At 45.5% G+C, this 18,723-nt stretch overlaps 1 protein-coding gene across 12 annotated transcripts in view; it reads right to left on the reverse strand.

Moving 5' to 3' along the window:
• The window catches only part of KDM2B (lysine demethylase 2B), a 151,851-nt gene that overhangs the window by 70,543 nt on the left and 62,585 nt on the right, over positions 1-18,723 (reverse strand). For all 12 annotated transcript variants that reach the window (XM_060193140.1, XM_060193139.1, XM_060193135.1 and 9 more), the window contains 2 exons: positions 11,008-11,134; positions 7,582-8,057 (listed from right to left, as the gene is read on the reverse strand). In XM_060193140.1, the coding sequence (XP_060049123.1) occupies positions 7,582-8,057; positions 11,008-11,134 (603 nt within the window). The remainder of the gene's footprint in view (positions 1-7,581; positions 8,058-11,007; positions 11,135-18,723) is intronic.

The following is an 18,723-nucleotide window of genomic DNA, read 5'->3' on the forward strand; positions in this document are numbered from 1 at the left end:
GGAGCAGTGAAAGCACCACCGCTTGTGAAGCTTCCTTCCCGCACGCAGGAACTAGGGGTTTATCCCTAGGTCACTGTGCATGGTGACATGTGTGCTCTACTACATGTGCCACCACCCAGCCCCATATCCCCTATAAAAAAAATTATTATCTTTATTTATTGGATAGAGAGTCAGAAATTGAAAAGGTAGGGGAAATAGAGGAGAGAGGTAGAGAGACACCTGCAGCCCTGCTTCACCATTTGCAAAGCTTTCTCCCTGAAGGTGGGGGCTAGGGGGGCTGGGTCCTCGCACACTGTAACGTGTTCACTCACAGGTGTGCCACTACATCAGCCCCCTCCCCCATCCTCGTTAATTTATTTATGAAAGAAATTATTTATTTATTATTTATTTATGAAATAAAGAGCAAAAGAGAACCAAAGCACCACTCTGGCATATGTAGTGACAGGGACCTTACACTATCTACTGGGCCACCTCCCAAGCCACACACATACATATCTATAGATGCTGTATAGCAGAAGTGTGTGTGTGTGTGTGTGTGTGTGTGTGTGTGTGTGTGTGTGTTGTTTTAACTGCTCAGTTCTGGGAAATGAAGATGTTGAGGATTGCATCAAGGATCTCTCTTTTTTAAAAAAATTTTTTTATATTTATTTATTTATTCCCTTTTCTTGCCCTTTTTGTAGTAGTTATTATTGTTGTTATTGATGTCGTCACTGTTGGATAGGACAGAGATAAATGGAGAGAGGAGGGGAAGACAGAGAAGGGGAGAGAAAGATAGACACCTGCAGACCTGCTTCACCATCTGTGAAGCGATTCCCCTGCAGGTGGGGAGCCGGGGGCTCGAACCAGGATCTTTACGCTGGTCCTTACGCTTTGCGCCATGTGCGCTTAACCCGCTGCACTACCACCTACAAGAGATCATACATCAAAGATCTCGTGAATGCAAGTCATGTCTACACCACTGTGCAATCTCCCCAGTTCCTGAGTAGCGTTTTGTGTCTCAGGCAGAGATAAAATAAACAAAATAAACAAAATAAACCCCAGTGTTTGGGAAAGAGAGCAGAAGGGCCTGAGTGTGCAGTCAGAAGCTGCTCATTCACAATGACACTCACTCGGAAAGTCAATCTTGGGCTCAAATCTCCTCTGGGCCTCCAGGGACTGTGAGGAACTAACGGTGGAAAAGACAAGAAGTCCCCTGCTGTCGAAGACATGAGACATTCACTTCCTCAACACACACACACACACACACACACACACACACACACACACACACACACGCTTCTGCTATACAGCATCTATAGATAATAGCAGAGACACTTTTCCTGAGTCTCCAAGGACAACTGTCCATGCAATTTATGAGCTGTGTAGCCAGAAAAGGACCTCCTTGGACAAGGCTCAAGAACATAAATATCTCTACACACTGGCAAATTCAATAAGTGAGCTAAGTGGTTCAAGTGTATGAAACAAAGATGTGTTAAATCTAATGCTAAGCAGGCACTTAGGGGACACAGTAGGGCGTGGTGGAGACTGGGCATCTACAGTTAGCTGCTTCTCACTACCCACAACTTGTGGCCAGTCAAGAACATAGGCCTTGGAGGTCCAGCACACTTCTTAAGACTTTTCTGATTTCCAAGTGTGGACAACTAATTATAAAATATATTTAACTCTTTGCAGACCAAATGCAATGTCCAGAGGTGAAATTTGATCAAAAGATTTAATTTCCAACTTCTGTTCCACAACCAAGTGTACTGCTTGTTGTGTAAAGAAACTAAGTCATCTTACTATCTCCTACTTAGATATGGAAGAAGAGGGAACACTGCTTTCTTTATAGCAGCCAGGCAAAGCTTGAAGGGCTGTCCCGTAGAGCAGCACATGTGGCCTTCGCTAGTCACATAGACTCCCTGTTCCTCAATTTTCTCATCTAAAATGGTGACGCACCAGAGATGAACCACTTAAACTATCATGGAGGCTGGGGAGATAGCATAATGGTTATGCAAAAAAGACTTTCAGGCTTGAGGCTCCGAGGGTCCCAGGTTCAATACCCAGCACCACCATAGGCTGTAACTGTACCTTTCCTGTTATCTCATTACAATTTAAAAATAACATATTTCAAAGAAAGATTATTGGAAAGTTTCAATGTGTTTATATGTGTAAAGCACTGCAACAGCACATGGTAACTGTGATGCACTATTGTATGTTATCTCAAGTTGCTGATGAACCTCTAGCCCAGGCCTCCTCCATATCGTCAAGGAACCTAGGCTGAACCCAACAGGCATAGGTAAGGCACAGGAGGGACCAAGCCCATTCCTAGAAAGAAATATAACCAAACAAGAACCAACAACACTGCACATCATCAAGAGATGGCTTAAGAGTAAAAAAGTGTTTTCAAAAGCACAGAACGCTTCCACCTTTCAGACAAAGGTGTTTTCAATTCATTTTTGGGACCCCAATACTACAACAATTTACTTAAGGGTGAAAATATGTGCCTTGCTTTGGCTGGGTTAAGAGCTCAGGCAGAGCACCAGGAGCTGGATGTCTGAGGCTCACAGTTCAATCTCTAATGATGTGTGTCACACAGTGCTACTCTGGCTTCTCTCTCCCATGTAAAATTCTCTTTTTATTTTAATTTATTAATTATTGGATAAAGACAGAGAAATTGAGAAGGGAGGAGGAGATAGAGAGGAAAAGAGACAGAGAGATGCCAGCAGCTATATTCACCACTCATGAAGCTTCCCCAACCTGCGGGGACCAGAGGCTTTAACCTGGATCCTTGCTCACTGTAATGTGTGCATTTAATTAGGTGTGCCACCGCCAGGTCCATAAAACTTTCTCTCTCTCTCCATATATATCATATGAAATAATTGATCTTTTTTTTAAAAAAAAATAACCTATTTTTACTTTACAAGATGAGGAAGAAATAGTCACATGAGAGAATTCTAAAATTTCCCTATTTAAGAAACACAGTATATTGTGCCAGGGAGGTAGCTCAACAGAAGAATGCACAAAAGTCCTCGGTTCAATTCCTGGCAACACAGGCAAGATTAGAAAAACAGAACATGTGGTCTGGGAAGTGGTGCAGCAAAAAAAAGCATTGGACTCTCAAGCATGAGGTCCTGAGTTTGATCCCCAGCAACAATTGTACCAGAGTGACGTCTGGTTCTTTCTCTCTTTCCTCCTGTCTTTCTTATTAGTAAATAAATAAATAAAACAGAAGATCATAATAGCATAGCAGTGCTCTGGACTCATTTTTATACACAAAGATGCAGTAAACACACAAACAAATCAACCAATAAAGAAAAATCCACATCAGGGGAGTCGGGCAGTAGCGCAGCGGGTTAAGCGCAAGGACAGGCATAAGGATGACAGTTCGAGCCCCCGGCTCCCCACCTGCAGGGGTGTCACTTCACAGGTGGTGCAGCAGGTCTGCAGGTGTCTATCTTTCTTTCCCCCTCTCTCCATTTCTCTCTGTCCTATCCAACAATGACGACATCAAGAAGGGCAACAAAAGGGGATAAATAAATATTTAAAAAGAAGAAAAAGAAAAATCCATGTCAGGATGTGAAGGTGATCTGGCTGCAACATCTGTCACCTCACTGATCAACAGGGTTGATTTGGCTGATCTGGCTGGCGAGGTGGGTGTCTCCTTCCTCCCTCACCACTCCATGTCCATCCCTCATGTGTGTGTGTGTGTGTGTGTGTGTGTGTGTGTGTGTAGATCCTTACAAATTTCTCGACAAGTTAGTAACCTTCAAAAAAAGTCGACTCAATTAAAATCACTCATCACAGGAGTCGGGCAGTAGCACAGCGGGTTAAGTGCACGTGGAGGGAAGCGCAAGGACTGGGGTAAGGATCCAGGTTCGATGGGGCAGCCTGGAATGTTCCTACTCATGACCACAGAATGTGAGCTCAGATCTACAGGGATGCAGAGGTCACATAGGTTCCAATGCTGATTATGGGCCCCAGATCACATCAAATCGTTGGGGTTTGCAGTCAACAATATTTATACACCTTTCCCGTATTAGGGAGCTACTCTCTTCCCTGAGAACAACCAGCTTTCTGGTTGTTTTTCCAACCATGACATCATCTCCCCAGACAATAACTTGGATCTACTGGCATATCAGATTTCAGGCTCAGGGGAAAAAAGAAAAGGAAAAAAAAACTAGTATAGACACAGGCCCTTTGGAATATAACTAAAATATGCCTATTAGCAATCTACAAAATGGAGGATCCCCCAACTCTTCATCTGCACTATTCCAGCCTTTAGGTCCATGATTGGTCAACAATTTATTTGGCTTTATATGTTAACTCTCTTTTCAACCACCAGGTTCTAGATGCAAGCATGATGCTGACCAGACTTCCCTGGACAGACAACCCCACCAATGTGTCCTGGAGCTCCACTTCCCCAGAGCCCTTCCCCACTAGGGAAAGAGAGGCAGACTTGGAGTATGGATTGATCTGTCAACGCCATATTCAGCAGGGAAGCAATTACAGAAGCCAGACCTTCAACCTTCTGCATCCCACAATGACCTTGGGTCCATACTCCCAGAGGGTTAAAAATAGGAAAGCTATCAGGGGAGGGGATGGGATACAGAGTTCTGTTGGTGGGAATTGTGTGAAGTTGTACCCTCTTTTAAAAAATATTTATTTATTTATTCCCTTTTGTTGCCCTTGTTGTTTTATTGTTGTAGTTATTATTGATGTCGTTGTTGTTGTATAGGACAGAGAAATGGAGAGAGGAGGGGAAGACAGAGAGGGGGAGAGAAAGAGAGACCTGCAGACCTGCTTCACTGCCTGTGAAGCGACTCCCCTGCAGGTGGGGAACTAGGGGCTCGAACGGGGATCCTTCTGCTGGTCCTTGTGCTTTGCACCATGTGTGCTTAGCCCGCTGTGCTACCGCCCGACTCCCAGTTGTACCCCTCTTATCCTATGGTTTAGTCAATGTTTCCTTTTTATAAATAAAAACTTTTTAAAAAAAATCCCAGTTTGAGCCTCTGGATCCCCACCTGCAGGGGAGTCGCTTCACAGGCAGTGAAGCAGGTCTGCAGGTGTCTATATTTCTCTCCCCCTCTCTGTCATCCCCTCCTCTCTCCATTTCTCTCTGTCCTTCTAACAACGATGACATTAATAACTACAAAAAATAATAATAAGGGCAACAAAAGGGAAAATAAATAAATATTTTTAAAAATCACTCATCAGAAAGGATGGGCTAGGAGAGATAGCTTAATGGTTATGCAAGAGGACTTACATGACTGAGGCACCAAAGTCTCAGATTCAGTCCCCACACCACCATTAGCCAGAGTTGAGCAGTGCTCTGGTCTTTCTAAATTAAAAAATAAAAAATAACTGTTCTGGGAAGTGGCACAATGGATAAAGCACTGGACCCTCAAGCATGAGGTCTTGAGTTAGATCCCCAGCAGCACATGTACTAAAGTGATGTCTGCTTCCTTCTCTTTCTCCTCCTATCTCTCTCATCAATCAATAAATAAAATCTAAAAAATGAAAATGATAAAAAATGAAAGAGAGAGAGAGAGAGAGAAAGAAGGGGAAGATGGACGGGTCAATGTGCTCTATGGAGATATCACCACAGAGTTCTGTCCCCTAGCAGTATCCCCCTGAGTTATAACACTGTAATTTCATTAGGGACAAGCATGCTAATGTTTGCCAGGATACATGATTTTGTAACACTGGCTCCCTCTGCTGGTAGTATCTGCAGGGTTATGTGATCTGAACCCCAGGTCTCACCCCCAGGAAATAATGAGAGTCCAGCCCCTGGCTAATGAGCATCAAGAGGGCCAGACAGACTTAATATATCAATATCCCAGGACTTGGAAAAATGTTACCTCACTGAATAAATGAACAAATAGTTTACAAATTTCAGGTCATTTGCAGTCACCAAAAAAAGAGACTTAAACCTCATTTCCAGTCTCTACTGGCAGCAGGATTCACCTGAGAATGAGATGTTACGCTGCTGGGGAATTGGACTGGCTTGACCCATAGACAGTCAGACTTGCAAGCCTGAGTTTCAGGTTTAATCCCCAGCACTACATGCACCAAAGTGGTGCTCTGGTTTTTCTCCTTCTCTCTCTCATATGGAGCTCTCTCTCACATGCAAAAAGTAAAACTGATCTTTAGAAAAATAAAGAATCTAAAAAAAAGAAAAAGAAAAGAAAAAAAATATGAAAAGAAAAAGAATGAGGCATCTGAGAAGGAAGTCCAAACTCTCTGAGGCTTCACAATAACAACAACAACAAAATCTTACCAAAGCTGAAACAGGAAGCAGTTCTATGTAACAGGAGCTGCACAGGAGCTCTGGGGTCACTCCTGGCCCTCATCCCAGCCCCAACACTAGTTGCTTTGTCACACTAGACATGACCTTTCACCTCCTTGAGTCACCTTCTTCATCCCATAAGTGCAGATAATAAGGATACCTATTGCTTGCCTGACAGGTAAGTAAGCTTTTGATAAATGTGATGACTATAATTAGTACAGCAGGAGGCCAGCCTATGTACTTCCTGTTTCAACACATTGCACATTTATTTGTACTCTGTCCCCCAGCTGTAGAACTCCTATGCAGCCTCTTAGGCCCTAATGTCCTAGCACCCTGGCCCCTGGGGTGGCCAATAAACATGGCCCCCATCCACTTCCACACTCTATGTATACACAGCATGCTTTAATTCCCTATTTCATATTTCTTTGCCTGTCTGCTTCCCAACTAGATGGTAGACTTCCTGAGGGCAGTTATTGTGCCTTCCTATTGTCTGTGCCCCAAATAGCCAGCACATCTAGTGCTCAATAAGTGCTTAGTAGTTAGGGTTGCCAGGGAGGTGGTACAGCGGGCAGAACACTAGGCCTGCATGTGTGAGCAACTATGTTTAATCTCTGGAAGTGCATATGCAGGGTGACGCTCTGGTCCACTCACACTTGCATTAATAGGTCAGGTTTTGGGGCCGGGTGGTGGCGCACCTTGTTGAGCACACATGTTGCAGTGTACAAGGACCCGGGTTCGAGCCCCCAGTCTCCACCTGCAGATGGAAAGCTTTGCAAGTGGTGAAGCAGGGCTGAAGGTGTCTCTCTGTCTCTCTCCCTATCTGCCCTACCCTCTCGATTTCTGACTGTCTCTATCCAATAAATAAAGATAATAAAAAAAAAAAAATAGGTCAGGTTTTTTTAAATTAGGCTCCATGTACCTGGCCACCAGGATGTATAGCCTCCTCACACAAAACAAAGAGATATTCTAGGTTCTGGGTCTAAACCAGCCAGGATAGAGGATGCCAGACCCAACCCCAACTACACTACTGGTACATCCATAAGACATACTGGCAGCAAAGCCTAATTTTCCACAAGTGTATAGCTGGAATCCACTGCCAACCACAGAGTCCACTTCCACTAGTAGATGCCTCCCCCCCATAAGTCTTCATAGTGGCATTTGCTAGGACACATATGATAAACCCTTATTGGAACCAAAGGTCCTCTCTGCACGCTTGGACATAGCCCTAGCACAGCATACATGGAAGCCCTCAAGCTGTTCAAAAAACTGTACTGTGAACAGAACCTGCCCAGCCCCATATGCAATACCCAGCCCACCTTCACACCCTCCAGGAGTGCCTGGGGGTCCTCGATGCCTTCTGGGACACATTTCTTGTTCTCTGGGAGGGATTCAAGCTTCTCCACCAGAGCTTTCAGGCCCTTCAGTTCGAACTCGGTGAGGTGGGTCCACTTGGCAGCGACCTCAGTGGCAGGAGAGCCAGTGGGGGTCTTGGGGTAGTCTGCAGGTATGGTCGAAGACTTCACACTCTCCTCTGACTCATTGGACAAAGTCCTCTTGAGTAGCCGTGTGGCGGGGGCTTTGGGCTTCTTGCCGAGGACCTCCTGGTCCTCAGGGGTGGTGTTGGTGGGAGAGACAGGGCCATTGGGTGGCTTGGGGACCCTGTCTGCACCCTCCCCCTCCTCCTCTTCTTCTTCCTTCTCTTCCTCCTGAGGTTGCTGGTCACAAGACTCCTCCTCCATCTCCAGCCAGGAATCAGATGAGAAGCCGTCTATGCTGGGCTTTCTTGGGGGATCTGGGGGGGGGGGGTGTCATAAGAAAGACTGAGATAAGTCCCCTAGCTCCCCTACTGGAAGTCTCTGGAATGTCTATTCATTACATTTCCCATAACACTGGGCATGCAGCTTCTTTGGACTATTCTAGTGTTTCTGCCTCCCTCAGCTCCTAGAAGGTTGCACTTGGGCCCCAGCTCTGCTATTCCTCCACTGTGTGACCCAAGATAGGTGGCACTACCTCCTTGAACACACCTGTATTCTTCAATGTATGAAAACAAGGCAAATAGACCATATGTATATTACGTATGATTGATTTTCTTCATATGAAATGTTTAGAACAGGAGGAACTCTACAGAGACAGAAAGATTGGGGGTTGCCTACAGCTGAGGAAGAGGACTATGTTACTGGGGCCAGGTGGTGGCACACCTGGTTGAGCACACGTTACAATGTGCAAGGAACTGGGTTCGAGACCCCAGTCCCCACCTGCAGGGGGAAAGCTTCACAAGTGGTGAAGCAGGGCTGCAGGTGTCTCTCTGTCTCTCATCCTCTCTATCTCTCACTTCCCTCTCGATTTCTGTCTCTATCCAATCAATAAATAAAGATAATAAAAAAAAATTTATATGAGGTGTTACTGAGTATGTTCCTGGCATATAACTAGCATTTCCCCAATATCCTTAAAACCCCTAACCCATTTTTTTCTTGGCAGGAGAAAAATAATGAACACCCCCCCAAAAAAAAAAAAAAGCAAGAAGCTATAACCCATACACTGCCTTAGAGATTTCTTCTCTTGGGCAAAGGAGTTGAGGAACATTCTTATGCCTTACATCATCATATAAGGGATATGATGTAGTCTGGGAAGCGGCACAGTGGATAAGGCATTGAACTCTCAAACATCAGGTCCTGATTCTAGTCCCTGGCAACACGTGTACCAGGGTGATGTCAGGTTCTTTATCTGCTTCTCTCTTTCTCATTAATAAATAAGGTAAAATAAAATATTTAAAATAATAATAAGGGACATGCTCTCTACTTCTTGGGCCTGGGCCTGTCACAAAACCAAGCCTCTGGTCCCAAAGAAAGATGCAGACTATAAACGCAGCACTTGCCAAATGAGTTCAGAACCACGACCAGCTGGTAATGCAACTGGTTAAGTGCACACATTACAGTGTGCAAGGACTCAAGTTCAAGCCCCTGAGCTCCACCTGCAAGCGGAAAGCTTCACAAGTGATGAAGCAGGGCTGCAGGTCTCTCTGTCTCTTTCCCTCTCTATCTTCCTCTCCCATCTAAAGTTCTCTCTGCCTCCATCAAATAAATAAATAAAAATAATGGTAGGGTGTTGGTAGTTTTCTACACTTGAATCCACTGCCTCTACTGACAGAAATGAGAATCACAATGAGACCATTTCCCCAAAATGAGTTTTCTAGGAGGCTCACATTGCCTCCCATCAGATATCAAGCCTAAACATCCCAAGGTCACTAAGGAGGAAAACTGAAGAAAGAGAGGAAAAGGCTTTGAGAACAGAAACATCTTGAAGACTTCAGGAGAAACTGTGCAGATCCTAAGAAGAACAGACCACTGAGTTTTCTTTTTCTTTTTGTTGTTGGGGATTCACTACTCCAAGCCAACTTTTTTTTTTCTGCTAGAGAGAGAGAAACAGAGACAGAGGGAAAGATATAACAGCATCAAAACTTCCTCCAGTACAGTGAGAGCTAGGCTTGAACCTGGGTTGTGCACATAATAAAGCACACTATCCAGTTGAACTATTTTGCCCACACCCAAAGAGTTTTTCTGTATGTGCCGAATAAGACTCAGCAGTGAGTGAGGCACCACTGAGAACCTCTCAGCAATCTCTTTCCAGATCACTGTTGGGGGCTCACTGTCACAGCCCAAGTTCAGGGTAGGTGAGCCAAGATTCAAGAACTCAGACGATGTCCTTTAAGTAATTCAGTGGGGCAGGACCTGCAGCTGTGGCTATAAACAATATCCTTTCTCCTTGCCTCTATCAGAACTGTCCACTGCTCTGACAACCCTGCATCTCCACAGTCCTGGTCAGTCTGGCTGGCTCAGAACTGGGCTGGGGTTTGGGGAACTGACTGTATCCCATGGGGCTGCTTCTAAGCAGATAAAAAAAAAAAAAACACCTTAAACTCCCGGGCGCTGGGTGGTAGCGCAGCGAGTTAAGTGCACATGGTGTAAAGCACAGGACCGACCTAAGGATCCCGGTTCAAGCCCCCAGCTCCCCACCTGCAGGGGGACCCTTCACAGGCAGTGAAGTAGGTCTGCAGGTGTCTATCTTCCCCCCCCCATCTTCCCCTCCTCTCTCAATTTCTCTCTGTCCTATCCAACAACAATAATAACAATACTACTAACAATAATGATAACAGCAACGATAAACAACAAGGGCAACAAAAGGGGGGAAATAGCCTCCAAGAGCAGTGGATTCATGGTGCAGGCACCACGCTCCAGCAGTAACCCTGGAGGCAAATTAAAAAAAAAACCTCCCTCATGGATAGGTGTGTGTGTACATGGGTGGGTGGGGCAGCTGTTAGCCACAGAAGCATAAAAAGAAACAGGAGAGTGGAGGAGAAGCATAACTGAAATGTAAACTCTCCTGCTTGAGGTTCTAATGTGACAGGTTCAATCTCCACACCATCATAAACCAGAGCTGAGCAGTGCTCTGATATACCAAGTGAAAGAGAGGCTGACAAGGACAGTGTCCCTTTCTAGGGCAGGGGTAGATGGCATAATGGTTATGCAAAGAGACTCTCATGCCTGAGGCTCCGAAGTCCCAGGTTCAGTCCTCTGTACCATCATAAACCAGAGCTAAGCAGTGCTCTGGTAAAAAGAAATATATATATATATATATATATATATAGTGTCCCTTTCTAAAGGGCTTTCTCCATTTTTCTTGTATGAAATTCCTGGAATGCAGGATCCCCTGAAAACATTACCTGTTATCCAAGGTTCACTCACCAATGAGCATCGATTCTCTCTGGTATTCCTGAGTGAGGTAAGACCGCTGGGTCACACAGTACACATATCTCTCCAAGACATACCAGCACATCTCATAGTAGAAGGGATAACGGAATTTGGGTTGCACCTGAAAGCAAAGACCCAGAGATGGGGATCAGTTTCGGGAAGGGGTAAGGGGAAAGGATGAAAAGAGATGAAGGGTGGAGCAGGAGCCATTTTCATCATCTTTGCAAGAGCACACATGCTGTGAGGGAGAAATGAGAGGAGGGGTGGGCTGAAGAGGAGGCAGGAGGAAGGTGCTGGAAGGCCATAAAACCAGCGGCATGCATGAATGAAGAGGAAGAGGCTAGGTGAGAGGATCACTGCAAAGTCTCCCTGATCCGTGCAGATGGGGTCCGCTTTGTACAGAAACACAGGTGTTCCCTGAACTGCTTGCTGGTGGAGACGTGGGTAAGGGCAGGCACTACCAAACTCTTAACTAGAGCAGACCAGGGCTTTTCTTCCTTCTCCAGCATTCCTGCAGACATTACTATAATCATTCTAACCCCCCCCCCTTAGAAAGAAGAAACCCCCAAACACCCTATTTACATACAATAAAGCATCCCTTGCACTCAGAGGTGGCTACACCAGGCAGCCAATGAGAACAAAGGGGCGTGGCCACTGACCACTGAGGGGTGTGGTCTATGCTCTCCAAGGGTGGGGCTTCAGATGTCCTACTCCAGTTCCTTCTCCTTAACCACTGGGCCCTGCCAGGTCTGTTCTGAGAAAACTCAAAAGTTCTGAGAAAGGTGGGGTCATTCTCATTGAGGGACACACTCCCCGAGTCTGGAGCAGGAGTCCAGATCGAGATTCTCTTTTAGTTTTTCTCGAAGGAAGAAAGAGGAAGTTCAAGGTAGTGAGCTGTGAGAATCAGCTATAAAAAAAAAAACCTAAGTCTCCAGAGGTGTGGAGTGGGTTCCAATGCCAGCAGTTTGGGGTCTGCAGAGAAAGGAAAGGCAATACTACTACTACTTCTTCTACGTCTTCTTCTTCTTCTTCTTCTTCTTCTTCTTCTTCTTCTTCTTCTTCTTCTTCTTCTTCTTCTTTTTTGCCTCCAGGGTTAGTTATTGCCAGAATCCACCACTCCTGGAGACCATTTTTCCCCCTTTTGTTGCCCTTGTTGTTCTATCATTGTTGTGGTTATTATTATTGTTGTTGTTGTTGCTGCCGTTGGATAGAACAGAGAGCAATCGAGAGAGGAGGGGAGACAGGGGGGGAGATAAAGATAAGACACCTGCAGATCTGCTTCACCACTTGTGAAGCGACTTCCCTACAGGTGGGGAGCTGGAGGCTCCAACCAGGGATTCTTACGCTGGTCCTTGGCCTTTGTGCCACATGTGCTTAACCCACTGCGCTACCGCCCGAATCACTGAAAGGCAATACTTCTGATGGCCCCTGCACAACTGGACCTTCCAAAAACTGCATCCTGGCTAGAAGGGGGGTGGGGGGTAGTGTAGGTTCCTTGACTCTCACCGCAGGCCCCACTTTGCTGAGGCTACACATGAATCTTGCATGCTCACACTCACCCCTGGCCTGACCATGAGGGGCCTCAGGAGACGGTAGCCATACCTCCCTCGGGAGCCCAGGAACCAGAAGAAAAGCAGCCACCCTTCTCAGCTGACAATTCTACATCTAGGATGAAGGCAAATGCAGACAGACCTAGGTGCTCTCCTGGCCCCAAAGTAACTGTAAGTATTTTCCTGCCTCGTCCAATGCACAAAAGCCCAGCCCTGCCCTCTGAGAGTCCCACTTCTCAGATTCTACTTCACACAGGTCCCACCATCTTAGTTTCCAGCTCTGAAAGCCCCTCCTACACCAGTGCCTCAATTCTCACATCTGCAAAGTGGGTCCATTTCATCTCCCTGCCTTTGATGGAGGGGTCTGCTGTAGAATGAGACCCTGGCTGCCACATGCTTTTGAGCTCTTGGGGGGGGGGGGGTTGCATGAAGTGGGATGTATTGAGTGGTTTCCTTGGCTCCAGCTACTTTCCTGAGAAATCTGGTCTATTACTGGTGTCAGAGTCCTTTCTTTTTTTTCTCACCATAATTACAGGATAGTGCCCCCCCCCCCAATTTAAAAAAAGAATGAGACTCTTTAGGCTCTGGTTCTGACCTCCTTTGAAGAGAAGTTTTGGGGGGTGTCTCAGCCCCACATGCACTCCAGAGCAAGGGCCAAGTGATTTTTAAAACAAACTACCAATACCTACAGAGAATGCCGAGGCCAAGCTCAGCCCCACTCTCAATTCCCAACTTTACATTTCATTGCATTAAAAAAAAAGTGTTTGATTTTTTTCAAATTAGGGGAAACCATCTGAGCCACTCTGCATAGATGGACACCATGCCGCCTAAGAATCTTGCTAGATTGGGGGGGGGGGGGTGATTTTGTGGCTGTATTTCAGAGGAGGAAGGTACAACTTTTCCTCACTGTTGCTGAACCCAAGGGAAACCAGCTAGGTGGAAACAAATGCTGATGAAAGAATTCGGTTCTGCTTTTATTTTTAAAGTTTTTAAACTTTTTTTTTCCAAGAGAGCACTGCAGGAGACAAAATTTGGAAAGAACGGACTTACAAACAGGTTGTCGCCTTCCACCCTTCGCCTTCAAAAGGTTTCAGCCACATGCCTGGGAACATTAAACACACGATTGCTCAACACCATTTGTTGACACATTCAGAGCCTCACCAAACTGAGCTGCTCACTGTAGACAGCTGTCCACAGCAAAGGCCAGACAGGGAAAGCATGCAGTGCTCTACCGGGCAGGGCTTGGCTCTCCAGGTCTGAAAGGTCCCTCTGAGAGGCACCTGGGCTGAACCCTCCCTTGGAGCCAAGTGACCTCAGGAGATCAGAACCAAAAGTGTTTGAGTGTAACTAGATTTACCAGGCCTCGACGGCTTGGAGGGGTTGGGGTGGGTTGGGGGGGAAAACAAAACTAAAATAGGAGGATGGGTGGAAGTGTCATAAAATTTGTTTTTCTCCTGGAAAAAAAAGGGGGGGCATTGGGGAAAAAAACCCAATGGTAAAGAATCTAAGATGAGAGGAAGGGTAAATTATTTGCATTTTGAAGGAATGGGGTGAACCGGCATTACCTTTCTGAGAAGACTGATTTTTCTAAAGCCATTGGGAAAAAAAGAAGTATAAAGAGATAGTGATTTAAAGATTACTCATGCAGGCCATCCCTAACATTTACCAACCTAACTGCGGCAGGGAGGTGGCTCAGAGGGGAGAGGGGCAGGGCTTGATTGCTTGAGACTCCAGGTTTGATCTCCAGTATTACATATGCCAGAGTGATGCTCAAGTCTCTCTCCCTCATTAAGAAATATTTTTGAGGGGCCAATGGTGGCATACCTGACTGAGCACACATGTCAATGAACAAGGACCCAGGTTCAAGGCCCCATTCCCCATCTGCAGGGAGAAAGCTTTTTGAGTGGTGAAGCAGTGTTGCAGGTGTCTGTCTCTTTCTTTCTCTATCACACCCTCCCCTCTCAATTTCTGGCTGTCTCTATCCAATAAATAAATAAACATTTTTTTAAATAAAATAAGCTTAAAAAATATTTTTTGAGGGGCTGGGTAGTGATACACTCAGTAGAGTGTACACATTACCATGTGCAAAGATCCGGATTCAAGCCCCTGATCCCCACCTGCAGAGAGGAATCTTCACAAGCAGTGAAGCAATGCTGTTGGGTGTGTCTTTTTTCTCTCTCCCTCTCTATCCGTCCCTCTACTCAAAAATTCTGTCCTATCAAATAAAAAGGAAAGGGGGATGGGGAGAATGACTACCAGGAGCAGTAGATTCATCATGTAGGCTCCAAGCTCCAGCAATAACACTGGTGGCAATAATCACTAAGTAAATATTTTTAACAATAAATACTAAAAGCAGTTATGTAAGTTGGAGAAATAGCACAATGGTTATGCAAAGGTCTTTCATGCCTAAGGCTCAATCCTCAGCACCACCATAAGATCTAATTTAAAAAGAAAAAATAAAATAAAAATAAAAACATATATGCAGTCATAATTTTTGAGACACTGTATTCAAATAACAAGCATGGTGTCATTCTTCCTCCCATCCACATATCTTTAGAATGAGAAGGGGTGTGGTGCAGTGGACTGACTCTTGAGCATGAAGTCTCCAGTTCAATCCCTGGCATTGTATATGCCTGAATAATGCTCTGGTTCTTTCTTTTTCTCTTTAATAAATCAAAAGAAAGAAAGAGAGAAAGAGAGGGAGGGAGAGAGAGAAAGAGGGGGCTGGGTGTGGCACACCTGGTTGAGCGTGCATATTACAATGCACAAGGGCCCTAGTTGAGCCTATGGCCCCCACCTGCAGGGGGAAAGCTTTGCGAGGGATGAAGCAGGGCTGCAGGTGTCTCTGTCTCTGTCTCTGTCTCTATTACCCCCTTCCCTCTTGATGTCTGGCTATCTTTATGCATAAAAAATATACAATTAAACAATGTCGTTATCTTTTAAAGATTTTATTTATTGACTGATGAGAAAGATAGGAGGAGAGAGAGAAAGAACCAGACATCATTCTGGTACATGTGCTGCTGAGGCTTGAACTCAGAACCTCATGCTTGAGTCTAGTGCTTTATCCACTGTGCCACCTCCTGGACCACTAAACAATGTTTTTAAAAGATTTATTTAGGGAGTCGGGCTGTAGCGCAGCGGGTTAAGCGCAGGTGGCACAAAGCACAAGGACCGGCATAAGGATCCCGGTTCGAGCCCCGGCTCCCCACCTGCAGGGGAGTCACTTCACAGGCGGTGAAGCAGGTCTGCAGGTGTCTTTCTTTCCCCTCCTCTCTCCGTTTCTCTCTGTCCTATCCAACAACGACAACAACAATAATAACTACAACAATAAAACAACAAGGGCAACAAAAGGGAATAAATAAATAAAATAAATGTTTAAAAAAAAAGATTTATTTTAAGTGGTCTGGGAGGTGGCACAGTGGCTAAGGCAATAGCCTAATCTTTCTCATGAATAAATAAATAAATTCTTTTTTAAAAAAAAGATTTATTTTTTTTTAAAAAGTAGGGGGTGGATGGTGGCGCACCTGGTTGAGCACACATATTATAATGCTCAAGGGCCTGGGTTTGGGCCCCCAGTCCCCATCTGCAGGGGAAAGGCTTTGCAAGCAGTGAAGCAGGGCTGCTGCAGGTGTCTGTCTGTCTCTCTCCCTTTCAGTCAGATCCCTTCCTCTCAATTTCTGGCAGTCTCTATCCAATCAATCAATCAATCAATCAATAAATATAATTTTTAAAAAATTCTTTAAAAAAATAAAAAGAGAAAGAAAGACAAGAAGAATGTGAGAGGAATGGAAGGGACTGGACACACACCACTCCCAGAACTGCACTTCTTCCTTCTTGTCTTAGGTCATAGAGTGAGGTAATTTAATTTAATTAAGTCATTAGGGCCAGGTGCTCAGCACTTAGTAGAGTAGACATATTGCAATACACAAAGGACACAGGTTCAAGTCCTTGGTGCCCACCTGTTTTAGCATTACAAATGGTGAAGCAATGTTACAAGGTCTCTTTCTCTCTACATCTCTATCCCCTCCTCCCCTCTCAATATCTCTCTGTCTCAGTAAATAAATACATAAACAAATAAAGTGGTTTTGAAAATTTAAATCATTACAGCACAAAGTGGCTTTTTTTTTCTTTTACCAACACTTTTCTTTGCCATCACTGGGGCTCCACCGTTCACAGCAGACTTTCCTCCCACTAAGTAGAGGGTAAGAAGGTGAGAGACTGAGAATGAGAGAGGAAAAGAAAGGTAGGAGGAGGGAGTCGGGGTGTAGCGCAGCGGGTTAAGCGCAGGTGGCGCAAAGCACAAGGACCGGCATAAGGATCCCGGTTCGAACCCCGGCTCCCCACCTGCAGGGGAGTCGCTTCACAGGCGGTGAAGCAGGTCTGCAGGTGTCTGTCTTTCTCTCCTCCTGTCTTCCCCTCCTCTCTCCATTTCTCTCTGTCCTATCCAACAGTGACGACTACAACAATAAAAAAAAAAAAAAAACAAGGGCAACAAAAGGGAATAAATAAATAAAAGAAAAGAAAAGAAAAGAAAGGTAGGAGGAAACACCACAGCACCGCTACACCATTCATAAAGCTTCCTTTGTGAAGATGCTTCCATGTGGTAGTAGGGTCCTTATACATGACAAAGTATGCTCTCTGCTGGGCAGCTGTCTCTCAGCCCCCTAAGACATAGTAGCTCCTAAGACATTAAAGCTAGGAGAACCATCATCTTGGGCCACAAAGGCAAATCATCTAAGACAAACCCCCCACTGTAGGGGCTACAGACCTAGGGTTTCCTCTGTCCTGTCCCTTACATTTAGTTTCCAAGGAAAGCCAAGTTTGGAGATTCTTGAAAAACTATTTTATTTTATCTTTAAATGTCTTTCTTTTTTAACTTTTTTTTTTTTTTTTAGATTTTATTTATTTATGAGAAAGATAGGAGGAGAGAGAGCAAAAACCAGACATCACTCTGGTACATGTGCCGCTGGGGATTGAACATAGGACCTCATGCTTGAGAGTCCAATGCTTTATCCACTGCACCACCTCCTGGGCCACTCTTTAATTTTCTAAATTCATTCTAATTTTGATAGGACAGAGAGAGATTAAGATGAGAGGGGGAGATAAAGGAGACATCGGCAGCTGCTTCACTTATGAAGCTTTCTTCCCTGCAGGTAGAGACTGAGGGCTTGAACCCAGGTCCTTGCACATGGTAATGTGTGCGCTCAACCAGGAACACCACCATCTGTCCCCGAAAAACTCTTTTTAAAGATGACCCTAACCTTAAGAGAGCTGGCTAAAGAAAATTAAGCTGTGGTGAGTTTACAAGGAGCTATGGCACTTTCTCTGGCTGCCCACTCTCTTCTCCGGCATCTTTTGTCTGCCCTGGCGCCCGAGACATAAACAACTGGGCCTCCTAGCAAAGCCCTCTCCGAGGAGCAGAAATCCAAGCAGATTAAACAGCCTGCTGCGGCTGCAGCTCAGCCTGCCCAGCAGTCTCCTGCTCTGAAATGTGCTTCAGGAGCAACCTGATGGGGTGTCCACTCCAACAACAAACAGTGAGCTTTGGGGGAGGGGATCCTGCAGTGCTCTCCCTGTGGATGAGACAGGCTGAAACTCCACGGTGCTCAGTGAGAACGTTGCTCCGCTCCATTACCCACCTCCCACCAGGCGGGTAGGGAGGCTGGGCTCTTGGCAGAATGATGGGTCTGAATCTACTGAGATCTGCCATGTGATCCGGTTTCCTTGGGGCAGGAGGATGGCTGCCAACACAGCAGAAGCCTTTAGAAATCCCAGCCTGATCCTGGCTTTTAGGAATTGCCTGAAAAGTCACGGGCTTAACTTTTTCTAGATTTCTCTTTTTCTATCCCCCACCTCTGAGTCTGTTCACAAACAAACCCCAACCAGAAGAACAGTTGGCTAAAGCCCCAGACAGCACTTGAATAAGTCTATGAGTTGTTCACACCCATATGGAGCCTTTCTCCTAAACACCAGGCCAGATCTCCCCAGGGCGGGGGTAGGGGGCTTAAGCAATTGGCAAGTGACAGAGAGGCACCAAAACCCCTAAAACAATCTTTGGGTCCCACAGACCTAGGTCTCTCAGAAAGCAAATGTGCCCTCCGGAAGATGTATGGTCACCTGTATAGTGACTGGTGAGTGGGACTCAAAGTGGTCCCAAGGA

This window comes from Erinaceus europaeus, chromosome 6 (genome assembly GCF_950295315.1).
Source record: "Erinaceus europaeus chromosome 6, mEriEur2.1, whole genome shotgun sequence".
NCBI lineage: Eukaryota > Metazoa > Chordata > Mammalia > Eulipotyphla > Erinaceidae > Erinaceus > Erinaceus europaeus.